The following is a 19,975-nucleotide window of genomic DNA, read 5'->3' on the forward strand; positions in this document are numbered from 1 at the left end:
TTATAGGGTCCTCCTGGTCCCCATGGAAACCCTGGTCGCCCTGGCCCTGCTGGACTCAAGGTTTGTGTGTCATGTACATATTCCGCTGGTATAGAAACAGGATCAATCACGATCAAGGGGACCAATACTGTATTTGATAGTGACGATAATGTGATGATGTGTGTGAAACGGCTACTCTGTTCAGAGTTCATGCAATGTGCTGTGTGTTAATGTGGACTTGGCCTTGAAATGAACCTTGCATGTACTGCATAGGCATGTACTGTACTGTATGGTTTCCCTTATGCATATTCATTACGCGTAGCCCTCATCCAGCAGGGACCAATCATAACACAACTGAAACATCAACAGACCAACGACTGCTGACTGTGCCATTTCTCAATTCACATGTGAGCAGTTTACCAGAACAGAATGGAAACTCTCTCATGCTGTGAGTCCATACCTAATAATCCATACCCCAAAAATGAATTGAATTTCAACATTTTCCACTCACTCATCCACTCCCTACAACAGTGAAACATAATTGACACCAGCCTTTGGCCCGAGACCATGATAACACCAGAGCCAACCATAACTCTTGATATCATTGAGTGAGTGGAGTTGGAGTCTGACCAAGAGTGGTCTAATTTGACCCATATACACACAAACCTCAAACTACATACTGCAGTGACAGTGCTTTAAAACAACTTGATTTAAACGCCACAATTAATATGTGGTCTTGTCCTACTGAAAACTGTAAGTGTGAATGATAAAGGGTGAGAGTGAATACACACAGGCGGTATGACATCTGACCACAATGCATTACTAGAAACTATACTAAGGTACTGTGTAGTGGACAAGTGAGTGTGAGTCCACTTGAAGAACGTTCAACAGCGTAAGTGGAAAGAGCAGATGTTTGTTTTTGTTTGTTGTAAACATTGAAACCCCTATTTATTAACGGGATTCAAGTGTGCGTAAACTTTAAAAGTTTCCACTCAAAAAAATGGGCAGATTGGACATTGAAATAGTACAACTTTCAGGAGTGTAGATCTTGGCATCAGTTCCAGTCCTGGCCCCATTGAGGAGCAGTTGGTCTAGAGGAAATTTAAAGAAAGACTGTTCGATGAAAACTTGTGGTTTACACGAAAATGTAGACTTAAATGGAGCGATACAGGTACTAATGGGAAAGCTCATGTTTCCACCATCAATAACATAGGAAAAATAACTGTATTTTTTAAGGGCATTTAAGTCTTTTCACAGTTTAGGTACCAACAGACGCATGACTGTTAACTACAGAAACTGCTGAAATAGGCATGTGCATTTAGAGGTGTGGGTGAAAATGGCTCCCTAGCCTCTTAGTCAAATGCGAAAGTGGGGAAGTCATTATTAAATGCATGAGTGCACACAAGTGTCCCTTGACATACATTTCGCTTCCAGCTTTTGCAGTATTGTTTGTGTTTCATCCAACTGCACAGACAGACATTCCTCTACCAATTGCAAATGATAATGCTTCCTAGAGACCACTACATTTTATCCTCTACAGTTATTCTGCATATTAATGTATAGTACTTTATCAAGATGAAGTACTTAAGTGCATGTTATTAATTAATGTTTAAGTTTCAGACTGATAAATGTTTTCAGATGCATGAATGGTGGTATGATTTGAGAAGGCCTGGCCTGTAACACAGGGACAGTCCGACTGCATCCCACTGCCTGAAAAGGGAGAAGAATGTGTCTGGTCACTCTTAATTGCTCTTCAGGGCCTTACTGTAAACTGAAATACTGGAGGGCATAAATGGACTGTGCTCTTGTGTAAATACTACTGCTATAAGTGTGTGTGTGTGTGTGTGTGTGTGTGTGTGTGTGTGTGTGTGTGTGAACCCGTTCACTCCTTCATCATACTGTACATGTAAACTTCTACAATCCTTGAGTCCTCTGTGTCTGAATGACGCGATAATACAGAGAATATGTAATTTCATCATTTCACATTACAAAATGACAAGTAGTGGAGAGGCACTATCATTGCCGAAGTATTGAAAACAGATCAACATCTGTTTACCATTTGGAACAACTGCCGTAACATATCAGGGGAATATCCCTAGAAAACAGCTTGTTGTCCCCCACGATGAAATCAAGGAGGGGACTGTGGATTGGTCTCCGTCCATTTGTATGTTTGTACGCAAGGTGTCTCAGACTCCACTTGGGACAGTTTTGACGAACCTTGGATGCGTCTTGCCACAGAGAGATCCGGCATTTACTAAAGTACACTGATCGGCCCAAGTGGGGGCACGCCGTAGTAAACAATCCAAATTCCAAAATTACACTGATTAGCCCGAGGGGATGCTACATCATTTTGTGAGGGACATGTTTACCATAGGCTTGTTTCTTTTGTGTCTGTTCCAGGGACGAAAGGGAGACCCCGGCCTTTCACCTGGCAGAGCACCAAATGGAGAGAAAGTAGGAGTTTGTCTTACTGTGCTGTATTCCAGTTTCAGGATCTAACAATGTCTCATTTGAAGGAGGGGGACAAACTGAGCTTATGTTGTGAAGAGTTGCTTGTCAAAGTGCATACCCACTGACCTACATTCTCCCATACACTATGTGGTACATACTGTCATGCTATACAGTGTCTGTGTTACTGTAGATAACAAGGAAAGTAATGAGATCTGATTCCATTTGCGCACATTACTGTTATTAACTAGTCTGCTAGTTTGATCTCTTATTCACTAGTTTGCTACAGTATATTAGCCTGTGGTTGATACCAAGTAGGCCTGCTTTATGTAACTAATTGTTGTCTTTCTAGGGAGACCTTGGCGTGATGGGACCCCCTGGATTGACTGGCCAGGTTGGCCGAAAGGTAATGAACCACTTTGGCTTGAATTCTTACTTAAGATTGACACATGTAGCTCTGACTTTTGCGTAACTAATTGCAGAGTCAGGATTCAGCCCTTCATTCTTTAACAAGGTAGCAAGACATACAACAGATTCTCTGAATGAGAGAGTCTTTGAAAGAGAGAGTGGACCACATTGAAGTTCACTAAATCAAAGACTATACCGTGGTCCTGCCCACTCCTAAATCCCTTTGAGGGAGTAATTCTTGAAAGAAGAGGGGGGGGGGGTCGGGCTCTGCCAAGGATTTCTCTCACAGGATGTTTCTGTTCTTGTTTGGAGAGAAGCCTAACATGATGCAGGCATCGTAATGCACCTGCATCCAGACTCCTCTGCAGCCTTATAGACTCAAGGGTGGAATAGTTGGGTCGTGACATCATCACAGGCGGCTTCCAAAACAAGAGAGGGATTGAAGAGAGTTCAAGCCTTCTGGGTGGAGATAAATGGCTCATATTTACAGTGGGAACCAGGCAAAATGCTCCAAATCCTCCTCTGTGTTCTCAGATAATGAGGAGGATTACCCCCCCCCCCCCCCCCCCCCCCCCCTTCTCCCCTGGCTTTACCCCACAGACACGCACTAGACACACACACGCACACACACACACACATATTCACAGTGAAGACTTTATTTCATGTTAGCCAAATATTTATTAAATAACGCATAACATACTGTAGTCTGGACTTCAGAATATGTAATACAAATCATCCTATCATTGCAAAACATCACATTCAAGTTACCTGACTGCCCTGCAGCAAACATGTGTTTTTTATCATGAAAACTAAAATATGAAAAGCTGGTGGAAAAATACTTAGAGACACTACCTCTTCTAAAGTACCACTGGCTGCGTATCATTGGGTTATTCTGCACATGGGCTGCGGCCAGAGGAGAAATCTGTGGATGCAAGAAGAAACAGTCCATACTGTAAGCATGACAGACCACAGGATAGCCAGCATAGGTTGTGGGTGTGGTAGCAACTGGTGCTAATTTGGAAATGGCTGTCATCCATATGCCATTCAGCTAACACTTCCAAAGCTAGTGCATACACACACACACACACACACACACACACACACACACACACACACACACACACACACACACACACACACACACACACACAATCCCCAGGACACATTTGTATAAGAGCACAGCAGCAATGACTGGCTGGCGCCAATGTTCCCTCTAATTTTTCATGTGTCTGGGCATACACACAAGCTCCCTGAGCACACTGAGGACCACTGTGAGCAACAATCAAAAATGCTGCGCTACGCAGCAACTGGCGGTAGATGCAATGCTGCGTAGCGCAGCATCCGGCACAAATGGGTTAACTCCGCCGCATTGTTGTTAGCTAGCTAACCTGCATGGTGCGTATGGGCAGGGCACATATGCAAGCACTATCAATGCTATGATTGGCTGCGTAGCGTAAGTAAACCGTATCGTATCATTGGCTGGACACCTGTCACTCACTGTGTTACATTGAAAAATGGTACAAAAAACACATTATTGGTCTAATTAATTAGATTAGATTAGGTCTAATATTAGATATTAATTAATACGTTTATGGTGAATTTTATTTTATGCGCTGCATAGAGTTTCTTGTGCGCTGAGAATGTGCGAGCAGTGCGCGATTGCGCAGGCGCGCAGCTTAGAGGGAACATTGGCTGGCGCTATACTGTCTTATGCAACAGGTCCATCTGACTGTGAGATACCATCTGGATTACTAAAGGTTATTTCATTCACTATATGGTGAGATGGGCTCATACCTGAATGATCTCTATGATGGAAGTCATGGAAAGTACTGGAGAGTCAAGGGAAAAACGTTTATTCTTCCATGAACTGTGAATGATGGTAATTGTGGATGAGCCCTGGGTGAGGACAAAGGTTAAGTGACTGTCACTCTTCCTATTCTCAAACGAGGGTCCAGGTGGGATTAGTTATTGACCATGGTCAGCATTTGAACGCTCAGGAACATGCTTGGGAGGCTGAGAGGTAAAGGAAGGCAAAAGTGCCTTGAGAAGACATTGATTCCCGGAGTAATCATCAGCTGCACTGATTAATCCCAGAAGACCCCTCAAATGTATGTAATTGTTCACACAATAAGGTCATTTTCTGTCAGGATTTAAAAGTCAAATTGCGTGTAATATATAAAGTACTCTTCACAAATGCATTTGTTACAAAGTGCTTCACAGCCACCCGGGCCTAAAGCTATGTGTACCCTATTTACCCTCACTTACCCTGTGACCTAGCTAGCAGATGGCCACCACTTGCTGACTTAGTCTCCCTGTATCCCTGGCCTGGGGTTGTCCTGCATGGGGCTGGCCTAGGGCTGGTCTGGGGTTGTCCTGCATGGGGCTGGCCTGGGGTTGGTCTGGGGTTGGTCTGGGACTTGTCTGGGGCTGGCCTGGGTTTGGCCTGCATGGGGCTGGCCTAGGGCTGGCCTGGGGTTGGTCTGGGACTTGCCTGGGTTTGGTCTGCATGGGGCTGGCCTAGGACTGGCCTGGGGTTGTCCTGCATGGGGCTGGCCTGGGGTTGGTCTGGGACTTGTCTGGGGCTGGCCTGGGTTTGGCCTGCATGGGGCTGGCCTAGGGCTGGCCTGGGGTTGGTCTGGGACTTGCCTGGGTTTGGTCTGCATGGGGCTGGCCTAGGACTGGCCTGGGGTTGTCCTGAATGGGGCTGGCCTAGGGCTGGCCTGGGGTTGGTCTGGGACTTGCCTAGAGCTGGCCTGGGTTTGGCCTGCAGGGGGCTGGCCTGGGGTTGGTCTGGGACTTGCCTGGGTTTGGTCTGCATGGGGCTGGCCTAGGACTGACCTGGGGTTGGTCTGGGACTTGCCTAGAGCTGGCCTGGGTTTGGCCTGCAGGGGGCTGGCCTGGGGTTGGTCTGGGACTTGCCTGGGTTTGGTCTGCATGGGGCTGGCCTAGGGCCGGCCTGGGGTTGATCTGGGACTTGCCTGGAGCTGGCCTGGTTTGGCCTGCAGGGGGCTGGCCTAGGGCTGGCCTGGAGTTGGTCTGGGACTTTCCTGGGGCTGGCCTGGGTTTGGCCTGCATGGGGCTGGCCTAGGGCTGGCCTGGGGTTGGTCTGGGACTTTCCTGGGGCTGGCCTGGGTTTGGCCTGCATGGGGCTGGCCTAGGGCTGGCCTGGGGTTGACCTGGGGCCAGAAACAGCTTCTCACACTGTGGGAAATGTGTAAAAGATGTTATGGGCCAAGCTTATCCTACAGTCAGCGTGCATGGATACCGTGGCTGAGGCTATAAAATAATGAGGCAGGCAGAGCAGAGCAGAGCAGAGCAGGCAGGCAGTTGTGTGGGGAAACTGTCACACTGTGCGGAGCATTACCAGCCCTGCTCTGGACATCTCGGCTCTCTCCACAGCCAATCGTGATGGCACGGCACGCTGGACTTACTCTGTCTTTACTGCATCTACATCATCACTGTCTTCCTGGACGTGTACTGTATATTCTGCATATTCATGACACCTTCCATTTCTGGGTCTATTTGTTCAAGAGAAAATTATGTTGATTCAAGCGTGTCATTTGTGCAAAGGACCTATTTTCTGCTAATCCCTCTCATAGTGGATATATTGAACAGGAGGAGGGTTGAAAGAGCTGAGGATGTGAAGCCAGCCTCTCATTTATGAAGAAATAATCCAATGGAAAGAACGTTGTACGTCTGCCAATGTTTTATTGCTTCATAAGAGAGGTTATACCGTGTCATTTGCACTTGGCCAAACAGCTGGCCAGGGTCAGGGGTTAAAACCCTGCCTCTCTCCTACATCATTACAGTAGGCTGAAGAGATAAATGCATGGGGCAGCAGGCACACACACACACACACACACACACACACACACACACACACACACACACACAGACGCACGCACGCACGCACGCACGCACGCACGCACGCACGCACGCACACACACACACACGCACACACACGCACACACACACTCCCAAAGGTTGATTATTTCCCCTTCATTTTAACTGTGCTTTACTGTGCTGTATGAAGCCGTTGGCGGCGTGGCCGAGACACATTCTTCCCTACTTCTCCACGGTCGTGCGTTGGCTTAGACACAGGCCTCATCTATTCTTTTAGCCCCCTCCTGGGAGCTGGGTAGTGGGGCATTTATGTAATATATTTCCAAGGCTGCTGAGGGACATTGTTCTTTGTCTTTAGGTACAGTACTGGATGATTGGTACCAGAAAATAAGTTGAGATGTGGGTCGCCTGTTTAAAATCACTGATTTATTAGCGCACGACTGAGGCTTTATAGAAGTACCTCATAATCCCCATATGTACACTGTGGGACCATGGCTTGAGGGCCTCTTGGCATAGGCACTGTGGTGGTAGCTAGCTGTGTGTTTACATTGAGGCTAATCTCTAGGGCTGTTGGCATGCCGTGGTTTACTTTGCACCGCCGCTGAAAGGCTGGCTCATCTGCAAGGGGCTTGGTGGCAGACATGTGGAGGAGCTCAAAGGATATGCTTCTGTGTTCCCTCACCAGGATGTCAGCCAGCAAGCTAGCTAAGTATTCTCAATATGGACCAGATATATGTACTACACTGTATATATGCCCTAGTTCTGAGAAAGTAGGTCCATTACTCATGTTAGCTTGTTGTTTTTTTCGAAGCTCGCAGCTCTTCCCTGATACACTGATTAACAATGATGTGAAGTTGACTTTGCCACCACAGTAGGTTATTTTGCATATAACAGCATTAATTATTCATAGAATACAATCTGTGCACAGCACAGTGTTATTCCAAAACGTGGTTGTTTGTTTCCAGGAAACGGCTGCATCTGAAAGGTACACAAAAGCATCGTATTGTGCTCATCCATTACACATAATATTGTGGTATGAAAGCAGTGTACTGTGCAGTATTTCATTAGCTTATACTGAGAAAATGTTAGAAAGTGGCTTGCTGTTTCATAACCTCTTAACTGTGTTTGTTGTTGTTGATTTTTGCAGCTTGTTAAACCAAATCATCCATAGCCTCTTAAATATAACGATTTAAGTATTTGCTTTTTTACAAGCTAATTAGGTAAGGCTAATTAGGTCTGTTGTTATTATTACATTAGTGACCATCTTGAACCTCAAAATTCAAAGAGCTCTCTGACATCACGTCAAGTGTGATCAGAAACGCCATATCCTCACTACCTTTGATTTTAATTGAGTACAAATGAGTCTTGGTGCAATGAAGTAACATAAATGATGCATACAGTATGCAGACTGTATGTACTGTAGTGGTTTGATCCAAATCATACCCATACAAAAGGGTCTAACTTTATTGTTCCTCTATTCACAGGGACATAAAGGCCATCCTGGTCCTCCGGGTCATCCAGGAGATCCTGTGAGTACTATACTATTACTCTACTCAGCTGTTACTCTGTTGTTACTCTACTGTTACTCTACTGTTACTGTTACTCTACTGTTACTCTACTGTTACTCTGCTGTTACTGTTACTCTGCTGTTACTCTGCTGTTACTCTACTGTTACTCTGCTGTTACTGTTACTCTGCTGTTACTGTTACTCTGCTGTTACTCTGCTGTTACTGTTACTCTACTGTTACTCTGCTGTTACTGTTACTCTACTGTTACTCTACTGTTACTGTTACTCTACTGTTACTCTAACTCTACTGTTACTCTACTGTTACTCTGTTGTTACTCTACTGTTACTGTTGCTCTACTGTTACTCTACTGTTACTCTGCTGTTACTCTGCTATTACTGTTACTGTTACTCTGCTGTTACTGTTACTCTACTGTTACTCTGCTGTTACTGTTACTCTACTGTTACTCTGCTGTTATTATTACTCTACTGTTACTCTACTTTTACTTCACTGTTACTCTACTCTATTGTTACTTTACTGTTACTCTACTGTTTGACAGGTCTGTATAATCAGTTTTTCTTATGTTATATGTCCTAGATGTTGTGTGATCATTTGTGATAAGTAATGTTATAATACATGAACAGATTCTAGTTTATTTGGGCAAGTCCTATCTTCACAAGGTCCTGCAGCTTCTAGATGACACTGTGAAACAGTTGGTTATTGATTGGGTGACGTGTTGTATTTGCCATGGTTATTGATTGGGTGACGTGTTGTATTTGCCATGGTTATTGTGGAACTCCCCTCTTTTTCGCCTTAATCAGATTCGCTGTGTCTAAACCATTGCAGCAGCTGTTTCAGAAGTGAATCAACCAACTCTCAATCTGCTTTACAGTGTGTTTACCCAACACAGCGAATGCTATAGCTCTGCTGTTAAAAAAAAGATAGCCCCCCTGGGGACTCAGGCATGAATTCCGCCTCATGCCTTTCACAAAGGGAGAAAACAGAGAGAAGAACAATAGAGTCAGAAGGAGACGTTGGACCTTGACAGAGGAGGGTGTCACACACATGAACACATTAGCATTTAAGGAATCTTGGCCAGAGAGGGGTTTTGGCAGGGCTGAAAGTGGGCCAAACAGTCTGGACACCCCAGGTCATTCCTTCCAGGATTCCTCACTAGTACAAATAGTGTGTAATGTGTATTGTGTAGTGTGTAGTGTGTAGTGTGGACTCCAGTGTCACTGCAAAGAATGTGTCGTATCACTTCTCTGTTGCCATCTACTGTGTTGTGTTCTCACATTCCTCAGAATTACAAATAGTGTTGAACTGTAAGTAGTATGCACTGTAAAAAGAGACTATGCCTGTGTTTCAAAATGCGTTCTTGCAATCTAGCGGGTACACCGTACTACATTATCACTGATACTACTCTTGTACTATCATGAGTAGTACAATCACACTACTATGTCCTATTGTAGGGATCTCACATTGAAGACATTTGTGTTTGGTTTTCCTTCGGAAATTGAAAATGCATAATGCATAAACATCATGATCTGCAACCTATAATTACTGCGGTTGGCAGTATTATAGATTAAATGTAGAGAGTGCCAACATCCATAATGGCTCTAAACTCTGACTAAACAAAAGGCCTTTATAAGAGTTTGGAGATTAACCCCTCTCTCCTCCTCCATTACCCTCTCCTCCTCCTCCTTCTTCCCATACTCACATCTCTCCATTCAAAGCCAGGGAGGCTGAGAATGACACCTCTATTGTGTCACGCCCCCCCCCCCCCCCGCCCCCCCCCCCCCCTCATTTAGCCTCACTCTTCTCTTTTTCTCCGCAGGGTGAACGAGGAGACGACGGAAGCCCAGGGGCCAAAGGTTATCCTGGCAGGCAGGTGCAGTAAATCTAGTGTTGCGGTGCTGGTTAAACAGGGCTACACACACACACACACACACACACACACACACACACAGACACACACACACACACACACACACACACACACACCAAACACACTCTGCCCAGAACACTGAGCGGAGACTAGAGGGCGAGAGAGACTGTGATGAGGAGAGGAAATATTTAGGAGCACGAAAGGATTCAGGAGGATTTAGGAGAATGAAAGAAGGTGTTTGAAAAAACGACACACAACTAAGGTTGTCAAAAACACCTGTGGTGCAGGGGAGGCTGGTGGAGGTAGAAATCAGAGGACGGGCTCATTGTAATGCATGGAATGGAATACGTGCTTGATACCATTCCTCATCCCTTTCCATGCATTACAATGAGCCCATCCTCCGATTTCTACCTCCACCAGCCTCCACAGCTGTGGTGAAATAAGCGTTTCATTTGTTTCCGATTTGATGCCCCTAATCTTGACAGGAAATCAAATGTCAAAATATATTTAACTTAGTAGGAAATCCTTCAAATAACAAAAATGCAATAAAAGTGTGACTAATGGGGTAGCTCCCACGATACCAATACATTTCCGCCTTCTTTCGCAAAGCTCACACTGTGAGTTTTATTCAGGAGCCCACTTCTGGGAATATGATTTGAAAAAGTCCCAGTGGCGTAGTAGTATTTAGTTTGCTCTGCATTGTAAAACATGCTTCCTCTCTCCAGGTTTTGCACATTTGATACACCACACACACACTCTCTCACACACACACTCTCTCACACACACACACACACACACACACACACACACACACACACTCACACACACAGATGGGAAATCTCTCACAGCTCGGCTTGTTAGAAAATGTTTACGACGGCTTAAAGTTCCGACACGCTTGGAGTTCTGTGTGTTTGCCTATGTGCTTTGGTGTCACTATTGTGAGACAGCAGACACATACAGTTCTCCAGCCTGATTAGGCTTTAGCAGCCCCCTACCATCTGCAGGCCATGAATTACTGGACCACTTGGCCTTCTCCACACAGTGTACTCTATTCGCTGATGTTAATTTATGAGCCTATATTCAATTAGGTCGCCTCATCTTGACTTGCATAGGGAGATTTTCAATGCTGTTTGACTCCCTAACAAGATTGTCGTTCCACTTATCTGTATCTCTTTCTCATGCAAATTCTACAATACCAACACAATACCCATCTGGTAGTTAATTGGAATCGTTGAAAAGATTTTGTCAACACACAGCCAACAGGGATATTCATCATACTGTAGAAGTGATGAGTGGTCTGATGATGAATAAGAACAATTTAGGTTCAAACTAAATACACTCCGCCTGTGTTTTTAACCAAATATTGAAGTATATGAAGAGTTAGATCACTAACTGATGTGTAACCATGTTCCTTGTTCCATAGGGTTTGCCTGGGCCTGTTGGGAATATGGGGCCTAAAGGCACCCTGGTAAGTCACCTAGAAGTTAAGGAACTACTCACTTTAGAAGAAATGACTTGAGAGTAATGTAAAAGATGCTCTGCTTGATCCTCTGAATGCTCTGAATATGCAATGTTTTACTTGTTTGATTTCTGTACTGTACTTTATGTACGCCAGTGGAGGCTGGTGGAGGTAAAAATCGGAGGACGGGCTCATTGCAACGCATGGAATGGAATAAGGAATGGTGTTTGATACTATTCCTAATTCCGTTCCATGCATTACAATGAGCCTGTTCTCCGATTTCGACCTCCACTGATGTAGGCCTACCACACATTCCAACTGTATCTAGCTGTGTCTATCATGCTCTCTGTACATACAACGAGCCAGAGTGCCTGCCCAGCACACGCCTGTAACATATATGTAAGAACGTGTAATACATACGTACCAGTATCTGTTGTAATGTAAACACATTAAGAGGAAGGCGGTTGGGTCAAAGCGTGTGTTTGTACACACTCTACCACACTGTAAAGCACCCCAGAGGTCTTGTTGTGTGAAGTGAAATATGCAATGCATGTGAAATGACTTATAACCAGACCACAGCGGGCACATAAGGAGACCCATGTTGTAAACACTGCCTGTCTGGCCCTGTTAACTCCCTGTGATGATGTTAATGACAGGTTTTTGCGGTGATGGCATGATTGTAATGACAGAAGTCTTTGTGGTGATGGCATGATTGTAATGACAGAGGTCTTTGTGGTGATGGTGTAGAAATGTGAAGTATTATACATGTTGCCTGCTGCTGCCATGCCGCCCTGCATCCCTCTGCTGGCCTGGCTTACATCTGAAGATAAGTATTTTGCAGTATAGCCTGGGCGATCCTTGGATTAGAGTCTTGGATTGCTCCTGGAGGAATTTGGGGATTTCTATTGTAGCATGGCTCCCATCCACTCTTGAGCTGTTTGTTTTTTTTGTGTTTTTTCATGTAACCCCCCTCGTCTTCATGTCCTGCTGTCCCTCTGTCCCTCTGTCTCTCCAATCCCCTCCCCTCCCCTCCCCTCCCCTCCTCTCCTCCCCCTCCTCCATGAGCAGCTTCCCCAGGACTCATCCGAGATCCCTGACGTGAGGGTATGTGCCCTTGGACTACATCGTGGAAGCCAGCACCATGCAGTCCATGGGCATATACACTTGCTTCAAGGCTTAGTTCTTCACGGAGGTCCCACCCCCGACGCCCAGCACACGTTGATCCAACGGAACAGATCAAAGCATCACTGCTGAGCTGATACCATCAAAACTTGTAGAAGAACTGATTTCTAATGTATCTTCTTCATCTCCTTCATTCCAATCCTTCCTCTTCCCCATCATTCTCCCCTCTCCTCCCCCTCTCTCCCCTCTCTTTCTCCCCCTTTCTCCCCCCTGCAGGGTTTCATAGGAATCCCGGGACTTTTTGGCCTTCCTGGAGCTGATGGAGAGAGGGTAAGTAGAGTATCCATATCTGAATATGAAACCATGTATATCAATATCAATATCAATGTCCTAGAATCAGAGGATTTCTATTCATTTGAACTACTCCTTTGGTGTAATACCAAGGCTCAAAAGCCTCAAAGCGTTTCCCTGTCCTATGGGTGGCACACTTTAAAAAATCAATGTCATTATTATCAGATCTCACTCTCTGTGAGTCTAAATGATTGTGAAATAGAGGAGCTTACACTGGATGAAATACTAGCAGTAGCTAGGCACGCTCCACCAAACAGCTCAGATAGGCCCAGAGTAGCAGTAGGCCCTTCTCATAATATTTGCCCAGGATCAAGAGCTGGTGGAATTCCAGCCACCCCCACTGCTTGGGATAATAGTCAGGAGCGACGGTAATATATCGGAGCTGAAGTAACAGGCTGCTTTGGATTAGCCAGACCAAGACTCATTTTCCCATCACTCGTTAAAGCATGGGATCAGTATGTTGTTTACAGTGTGTCTTTTAACACTTTTGCACTGGATATGCTAACATATTTTTTTGTCCAAATATATGGAATCACCATTCCCTCTCTTTTATGCCCCCCCCCCCTCCTCTTTTTCTTTCTCTCTTTTCTCTTTTCTATTCTTGTCTCCTCCTCTGTTTCCTGTCTTCAGGGAATTCCTGGAGTTCATGGGAAGAAGGGCAAGATGGGTAGGCCGGTAAAGTTTTCTCTCAACATACTTTTTAGACATCCTTTATTGTTATTAATGCAATACCATGAACCTGGAGGTCTTTAGTGAGGCCTCTTCATACAGCCTGTTAGTTGTTAGGCATGACAAAGAGGAACTGTATGACATGGTGTTATTCAGTGGAAGAGTCCAGCCTTTAAGGGGACTCTCTAGCTTTGTCTCAGCCATAAATCAGAGATTGATGTTGTTTTAGCCCTTCAGATAGCCACCCTGTGGTCTTTTTAAGTCAGTCTCCCCTCGACTATACAGTATACATCATCTGTGAATAGGAGGAGCCGACTATAACTCGGGCACCAGTGGGTACTCTTGCCAAATAACCCATGAATGCTACCTAATTAACTCCTAATTCCATTAAGTGATTTGATTGCAACAATTCTATTATCTAAATCTAAATGACATTCATTCTATGGGACATTCGCTGCCGAGCCCTGTTTTTGTATTGCGTACATCAAGGGACTGTCATTGTATTGGAGCAACGCTTAATGCGGTGAACCAGTTGAGGTTTTGGCACCCAGAGCAGCTGACCACAGACCAGGGAAGTCTCGAGTCGTTGGCGCCTGGATGTGGGTTTCAATTCTCCCACCAACAGACGAGTTGGGCTTACATGGAAAATACTGATGGCCATAACGACTTACGTAATAGAGACATTTTCCCAAGAACAGTTTTAAAGCTGGACCATTAAGTGATTGTCTCTGACTGCCAATGGTTAGTGAATGAAACAAGCACAGCATAGCAGAGAGAGCTGTTTCATTTGATGGCACAACATTATATGTTTGTTTATGATGCCATACAAGCCCTTCCCTTTGCGTCTCATTGTGTTATAGTCATTGGGTCCTGAAGTGTGTGCCTCTGAGCTTATGCTAAACCCCACTACTACTGGACAGTACTCACAATGGCTCTCACACATTACACAGTGAATTTAATGTGTCAGCAGATTACCCCAGACGCCTACACCTCCTAGTGCTACTACCAGTGAAATTTTATTCAGGTCAGATCGTTCCAGAGTTGAGGACCCATGTGTTTTTGTTCAAACCAATACAACCATTGTCGTTCTTGGAGAGAAGAGCAATTTTCCACATTCTCTATGGCGTCACATTGAGGCAATTACTCCTTTTTTACTTTTCCTAGATTTGCCTAATGCTAAACTCAACATTCTGCCACAAAACAGTCCATGTGAGTGATATCACATGACATAGAACTGCCTCAGATCTCCAAAGTTTCATCTGATACGCCACTTTCCATCTGACTCTGTGGGGAGAGACCTCTACTGTGAGTGTCATTCATCATACATTGTGTAACTGCAGTGCTTGTCTTCTGCGGCGGAGAGCTCTCTGAAGCCATGCGCGGGAGCACAGATCGGTGTTGACCTTGGCACAGGGACAAGCACACGTTGAGCGTGCGGCCTTGCCGAGCGCCAACACTCTTGTTCTCCTTCATAATGGACTAGTGAACGCAGGGCGGAGAAAAATGCACTGTCAGCAGATCTCCAGGCCAGGCAGGGAGGGAGCTAAGCAGACATGCAGGCAGACATGCAGGGAGGGAGGCTGGGAATGAGGCAGGCAGGTAGACAGGCAGGCAGGTACACAGGCAGGCAAGGAGGGAGCAAGGCAGGGAGGGAGGGAGGGAAGCAGGCAGACAGACAGACAGGCAGGCAGGCAGGCAGGCAGGCAGGCAGGCAGGAAGTCTGTCCCCAGGACTGGTTAGAGCTGCTGCCAGTGCAACGCGCTCCCAAACAGTCAACCATGGAATTTCCTGCCAGTCAGGAATGAAGACCGCGGACGTGTTTGCAGCATGCTTATGTATGCTATTCTGCAAACCTCTACATTGAGATGATCAAGGCTGTTTGCTGACGCTGCGTTTGCCATAGCCTACTTTCTTGTGTATACAGAAGTCCAGAGCAATACATACAATGAAAACGCAGTCTTTTGAACATGTGAACACAATATGTACAGAAACAACAAACGCATTGTAATGCATTAATTGTGCATGAAATGTGCGGTAAGAATAAAGTCAAGATTGACTGATTGTTTTTTGGAGGATGTTGTGGTTGGGTGTGTTTTTCTGCGCTACAGGATGCCGTGTGTTGTTCTAGTGTCTCTGCCCTTGTTACTACAGGATTATGTGACCTCTGCACAGAGAGATAACAGGGCTGTTCTCTGTTTGTGTCCCCAGGGGTTTCCAGGGGGCTTTGGGGAGCGGGGACCACCCGGGCCAGACGGGAACCCGGTAAGTCACTTAGTCACACCTGTATTTCCTCGTCCTCTTTCACTAGGCATCATACACATGGTAACATGTCCTCTTTCACTAGGCATCATACACATGGTAACATGTCCTCTTTCACTAGGCATCATACACATGGTAACATGTCCTCTTTCACTAGGCATCATACACATGGTAACATGTTCTCTTTCACTAGGCATCATACACATGGTAACATGTCCTCTTTCACTAGGCATCATACACATGGTAACATGTCCTCTTTCACTAGGCATCATACACATGGTAATATGTTCTCTTTCACTAGGCATCATACACATGGTAACATGTTCTCTTTCACTAGGCATCATACACATGGTAACATGTTCTCTTTCACTAGGCATCATACACATGGTAACATGTTCTCTTTCACTAGGCATCATACACATGGTAACATGTTCTCTTTCACTAGGCATCATACACATGGTAACATGTTCTCTTTCACTAGGCATCATACACATGGTAACATGTCCTCTTTCACTAGGCATCATACACATGGTAACATGTCCTCTTTCACTAGGCATCATACACATGGTAACATGTTCTCTTTCACTAGGCATCATACACATGGTAACATGTTCTCTTTCACTAGGCATCATACACATGGTAACATGTTCTCTTTCACTAGGCATCATACACATGGTAACATGTTCTCTTTCACTAGGCATCATACACATGGTAACATGTTCTCTGCAACCGGTAAATACTGTATGTGTGCAGTGTGACACGTCATAAGCTACAACATCAGCGCACACACACACACACACACACACACACACACACACACACACACACACACACACACACACACACACTGAACAGACACACACACACACACACACACACACACACACACACACACACACACACACACACACTGAACAGACACACACACACACACACACACACACACACACACACACTGAACAGACACACACACACAAGCACACTGAACAGACACACACACACTGAACAGACACACACACACACACACACACACTGAACAGACACACACACACACACGCACACACACTGAACAGACACACACACACACACACACACTGAACAGACACACACACACACACACACACACACACACACACACACACACACACACACACACACACACACACACATACACACACACACGCACACACAAACACACACTGAACAGATACAGAAGTCATGCTTGATGAATTGAAATGAGCTGGTAGCCTTGATTTTTCCACTGTCAGGAATTAGGGATCTCAAATGTTCCTGGAAGTCCTAACTCTGGAGGATATCCTCGTCCTGAGCCCTTAATGATTTCAGCCTGAGAGTTAGTTAGTGTGGACCACAGCACTGGCGTCTCATGTGTTGTGGTAATGCATGTGTGGCCTTACAGTACATGTCAGAGATATTGCACACAACAAAAATAGCATTCACACAGTGTTTTATGTATTTTTATATTGTATGTGGCAGTAAGTACTCTCTCCTTTAACAACTGGAAAATTGAGTCACAAGATGAATTGAATGTCCACTCTGGAAGTTGCTCTAATGTAGCGCTGCTCATTCAATTTGAGCAAAGAGACACCTACAGTGCAGTAGAATAACTTCCTTGAATGATTCAATCGACAGATCAATCGTCCTCCGATTTCTACCTCTAACAGTCTCTCCTGGTGTGAACCATTACCACAAACCACAGCAGTGCTGGATGGATATGCTGTTTGAGAGCCAGTAGGGGGCACTCTGTCCACTGGTCAAATGACTGATATCCCCCAGCCTCAAAGCAACAGAGGGGAACCTGCTCTTCAATGTATCAAGAGGAGAATTCTGTAAAATAAAGCAATTTTTAAGAACACTTCCCAAGCTGTCAGTCCAGTGTCCTATTTTTACATGAGAGCATCTGTGGTCCAATAGCTACCTCTGCTTTCTCAGGACAGGACTGATTGACCCTCCCAGCTGTTTGACTGACAGGTCTAGTGTGATATCATGATTTCCTGACCTCTGCAGACCTCTCCAACACCATTTCCTGTCATTCCAGCAGGGAGAAGGAAAGTTTTAGTTGGCTGAATCCTTCTCCTTCATTCATGCTGAAGCTGGGGAGGGGACAGGAAGGCCACACTGGGCTCTGTAACATCTATCTCCCCTTTTAGAAAAAAAAGTTCTCTCTCTCTTTTCATCGGGGCTGCTGCTTGGAGAGGATGTGGGCATGGTTCATAGCAGTGGGGTAGTTACCCCCGACAACAAGCCCCTCTCTGTGTGTCGCGCCAGGCCCTCTTTCATTAGGTTGGCCGGGGAGATGGGAGCTGCAGATTGTGCATCGGGGGATGACACAAACACACACACACACACACACACACACACACACACACACACACACAGGCACAGACACACATGCATGTATGTGCACACATGTACAAAAACATGCATGCACGCACGCACACACACACACACACACACACACACACACACATTAGGCTCTCTCTCTCCCACTTTTCCCTCCAGCCGTAGGAACACGAAGCCTCTCTTCTGCCTGTGTTTGTTTAGAATGGAGCCCTATAACCTTAGCAATCTGCTCCCTCTTTTAGGGCGAGCTGGGAGCCCCTGGTCCTAACGGAGTTCTTGGCCTCATTGTGAGTATTTAAAGCTATCTGGAGCTTCCTCTCTCTCTCTTCTAACCTTCGTAACTCTCTCTGGGTTAGGGTTAGGGTTGGGGTTGTTTTTGGGATGCCTGTTTGTGCTCTTCAGCCCTGTTAGTGATAAGCACAGCACAATATCGGTCCCAAACATTGCCATATATAGGCCCTATTTCAGCTACATTGATCTGTACTCTATTCTGGGAATGTGGATGGTGTTATTGTGGGAGAGCCACTGGTCGTATTGAGTTCTGTATTTCCCTCTACAGTGTGTGCGTGCGTGTGTGTGTGTGTGTGCGTGCGTGCGTGCGTGCGTGTTTGTGTGCCTAGTTTTGTGTATTCCCCCTTTACAGTTATGTGTGTGTGTGTGTGTGTGTGTGTGTGTGTGTGTGTTGTGTGTTTTGTTGGTGGCAGGGAGACATGGGCCCTGTTGGCATGATGGGTTTACCAGGACCATGCGGACTAAAGGTAATTAAACTAAGTGCAATTGATTTTGTTGTTGTTTTGTTTGTTTGTTTAGATTTGTTATAATTGATTTGGGTGTAATAGGATATGCGCCAGTGCATTGCATTACAAAGTGCGAAATCTGCTGTGTAAATAAAGTTTGATTTGTTTTGGTTTGCTCATCTGTGATTGGCTATTTTTCAGGGGGTAGCAGGAAACCCAGGAGAACCAGGACTGAAAGGTGATAAGGTGATCTGAATACTCCCTTATTAGCCTACTGTATGTATTATAAACATCTGATCTGATATTGAAAATGGTGCATGTCATATTATCCAGGAACCCCTTAAACACCACTCCATGCCCACCAGATGATGTCCTACACTCTACCAACTGTAGTTTATGGTCAATCACTGCATGTTTGAAGCTTGGACTTATGTATGCTATTTAGCTGCTGCTTTTATCCAAAGCAACTTACATTGCAGTGAGTGCATACATTTCAGTATATATGGACCCAGCGGGAATCAAACCCACAGCCTAAGCGTTGTTAGCGCCATGTTCTACCAACTGAGCCACGGAGGACCTTGTCTTGGCTTACATTTTGCTTGATGTATCACCCTTCTAAAATAAGTTTAGTGCAATACACACATACTGTACATGTACTGTAGCTGCGTACGGTATGCAGCTAACAACACAGCCAGATGAAAGTAAGTGACCTACAGATCAGACAGAGACGTGACGGGACCGAGCCGTGTTTCCTGTAAAGTCTACAGTACGGCTGGCCAGCTGAACCCTAGAGCTGGCATACAGTTATGCTGGCATAACATAACATAACTGTACTGTCTGATGATGCTCACACCTGGCTGCAATACTAGCTCGGAGTACAGACGGGCAGTGTCACATGCCCAGAGTCCAGGGTACAGACAGGGCCGTGATAGAAAACAGTAGTCTG

General features: G+C 45.4%; 1 protein-coding gene across 1 annotated transcript in view; it reads left to right on the forward strand.

Annotated features, from left to right (window-relative positions):
- The window catches only part of LOC310806516 (collagen alpha-1(XXVII) chain B-like), a 56,271-nt gene that overhangs the window by 14,873 nt on the left and 21,423 nt on the right, over positions 1–19,975 (forward strand). Inside the window, exons 5-16 of the mRNA XM_083672643.1 lie at positions 7–60; positions 2,380–2,433; positions 2,780–2,833; positions 8,163–8,207; positions 10,021–10,074; positions 11,495–11,539; positions 12,929–12,982; positions 13,634–13,678; positions 15,881–15,934; positions 18,535–18,579; positions 18,997–19,050; positions 19,231–19,275. Coding sequence (XP_083528769.1) covers positions 7–60; positions 2,380–2,433; positions 2,780–2,833; positions 8,163–8,207; positions 10,021–10,074; positions 11,495–11,539; positions 12,929–12,982; positions 13,634–13,678; positions 15,881–15,934; positions 18,535–18,579; positions 18,997–19,050; positions 19,231–19,275 — 603 coding nt within the window. The remainder of the gene's footprint in view (positions 1–6; positions 61–2,379; positions 2,434–2,779; positions 2,834–8,162; positions 8,208–10,020; positions 10,075–11,494; positions 11,540–12,928; positions 12,983–13,633; positions 13,679–15,880; positions 15,935–18,534; positions 18,580–18,996; positions 19,051–19,230; positions 19,276–19,975) is intronic.

This window comes from Argentina silus (assembly GCF_951799395.1).
Source record: "Argentina silus genome assembly, chromosome: 7".
Taxonomy (NCBI): Eukaryota; Metazoa; Chordata; class Actinopteri; order Argentiniformes; family Argentinidae; genus Argentina; species Argentina silus.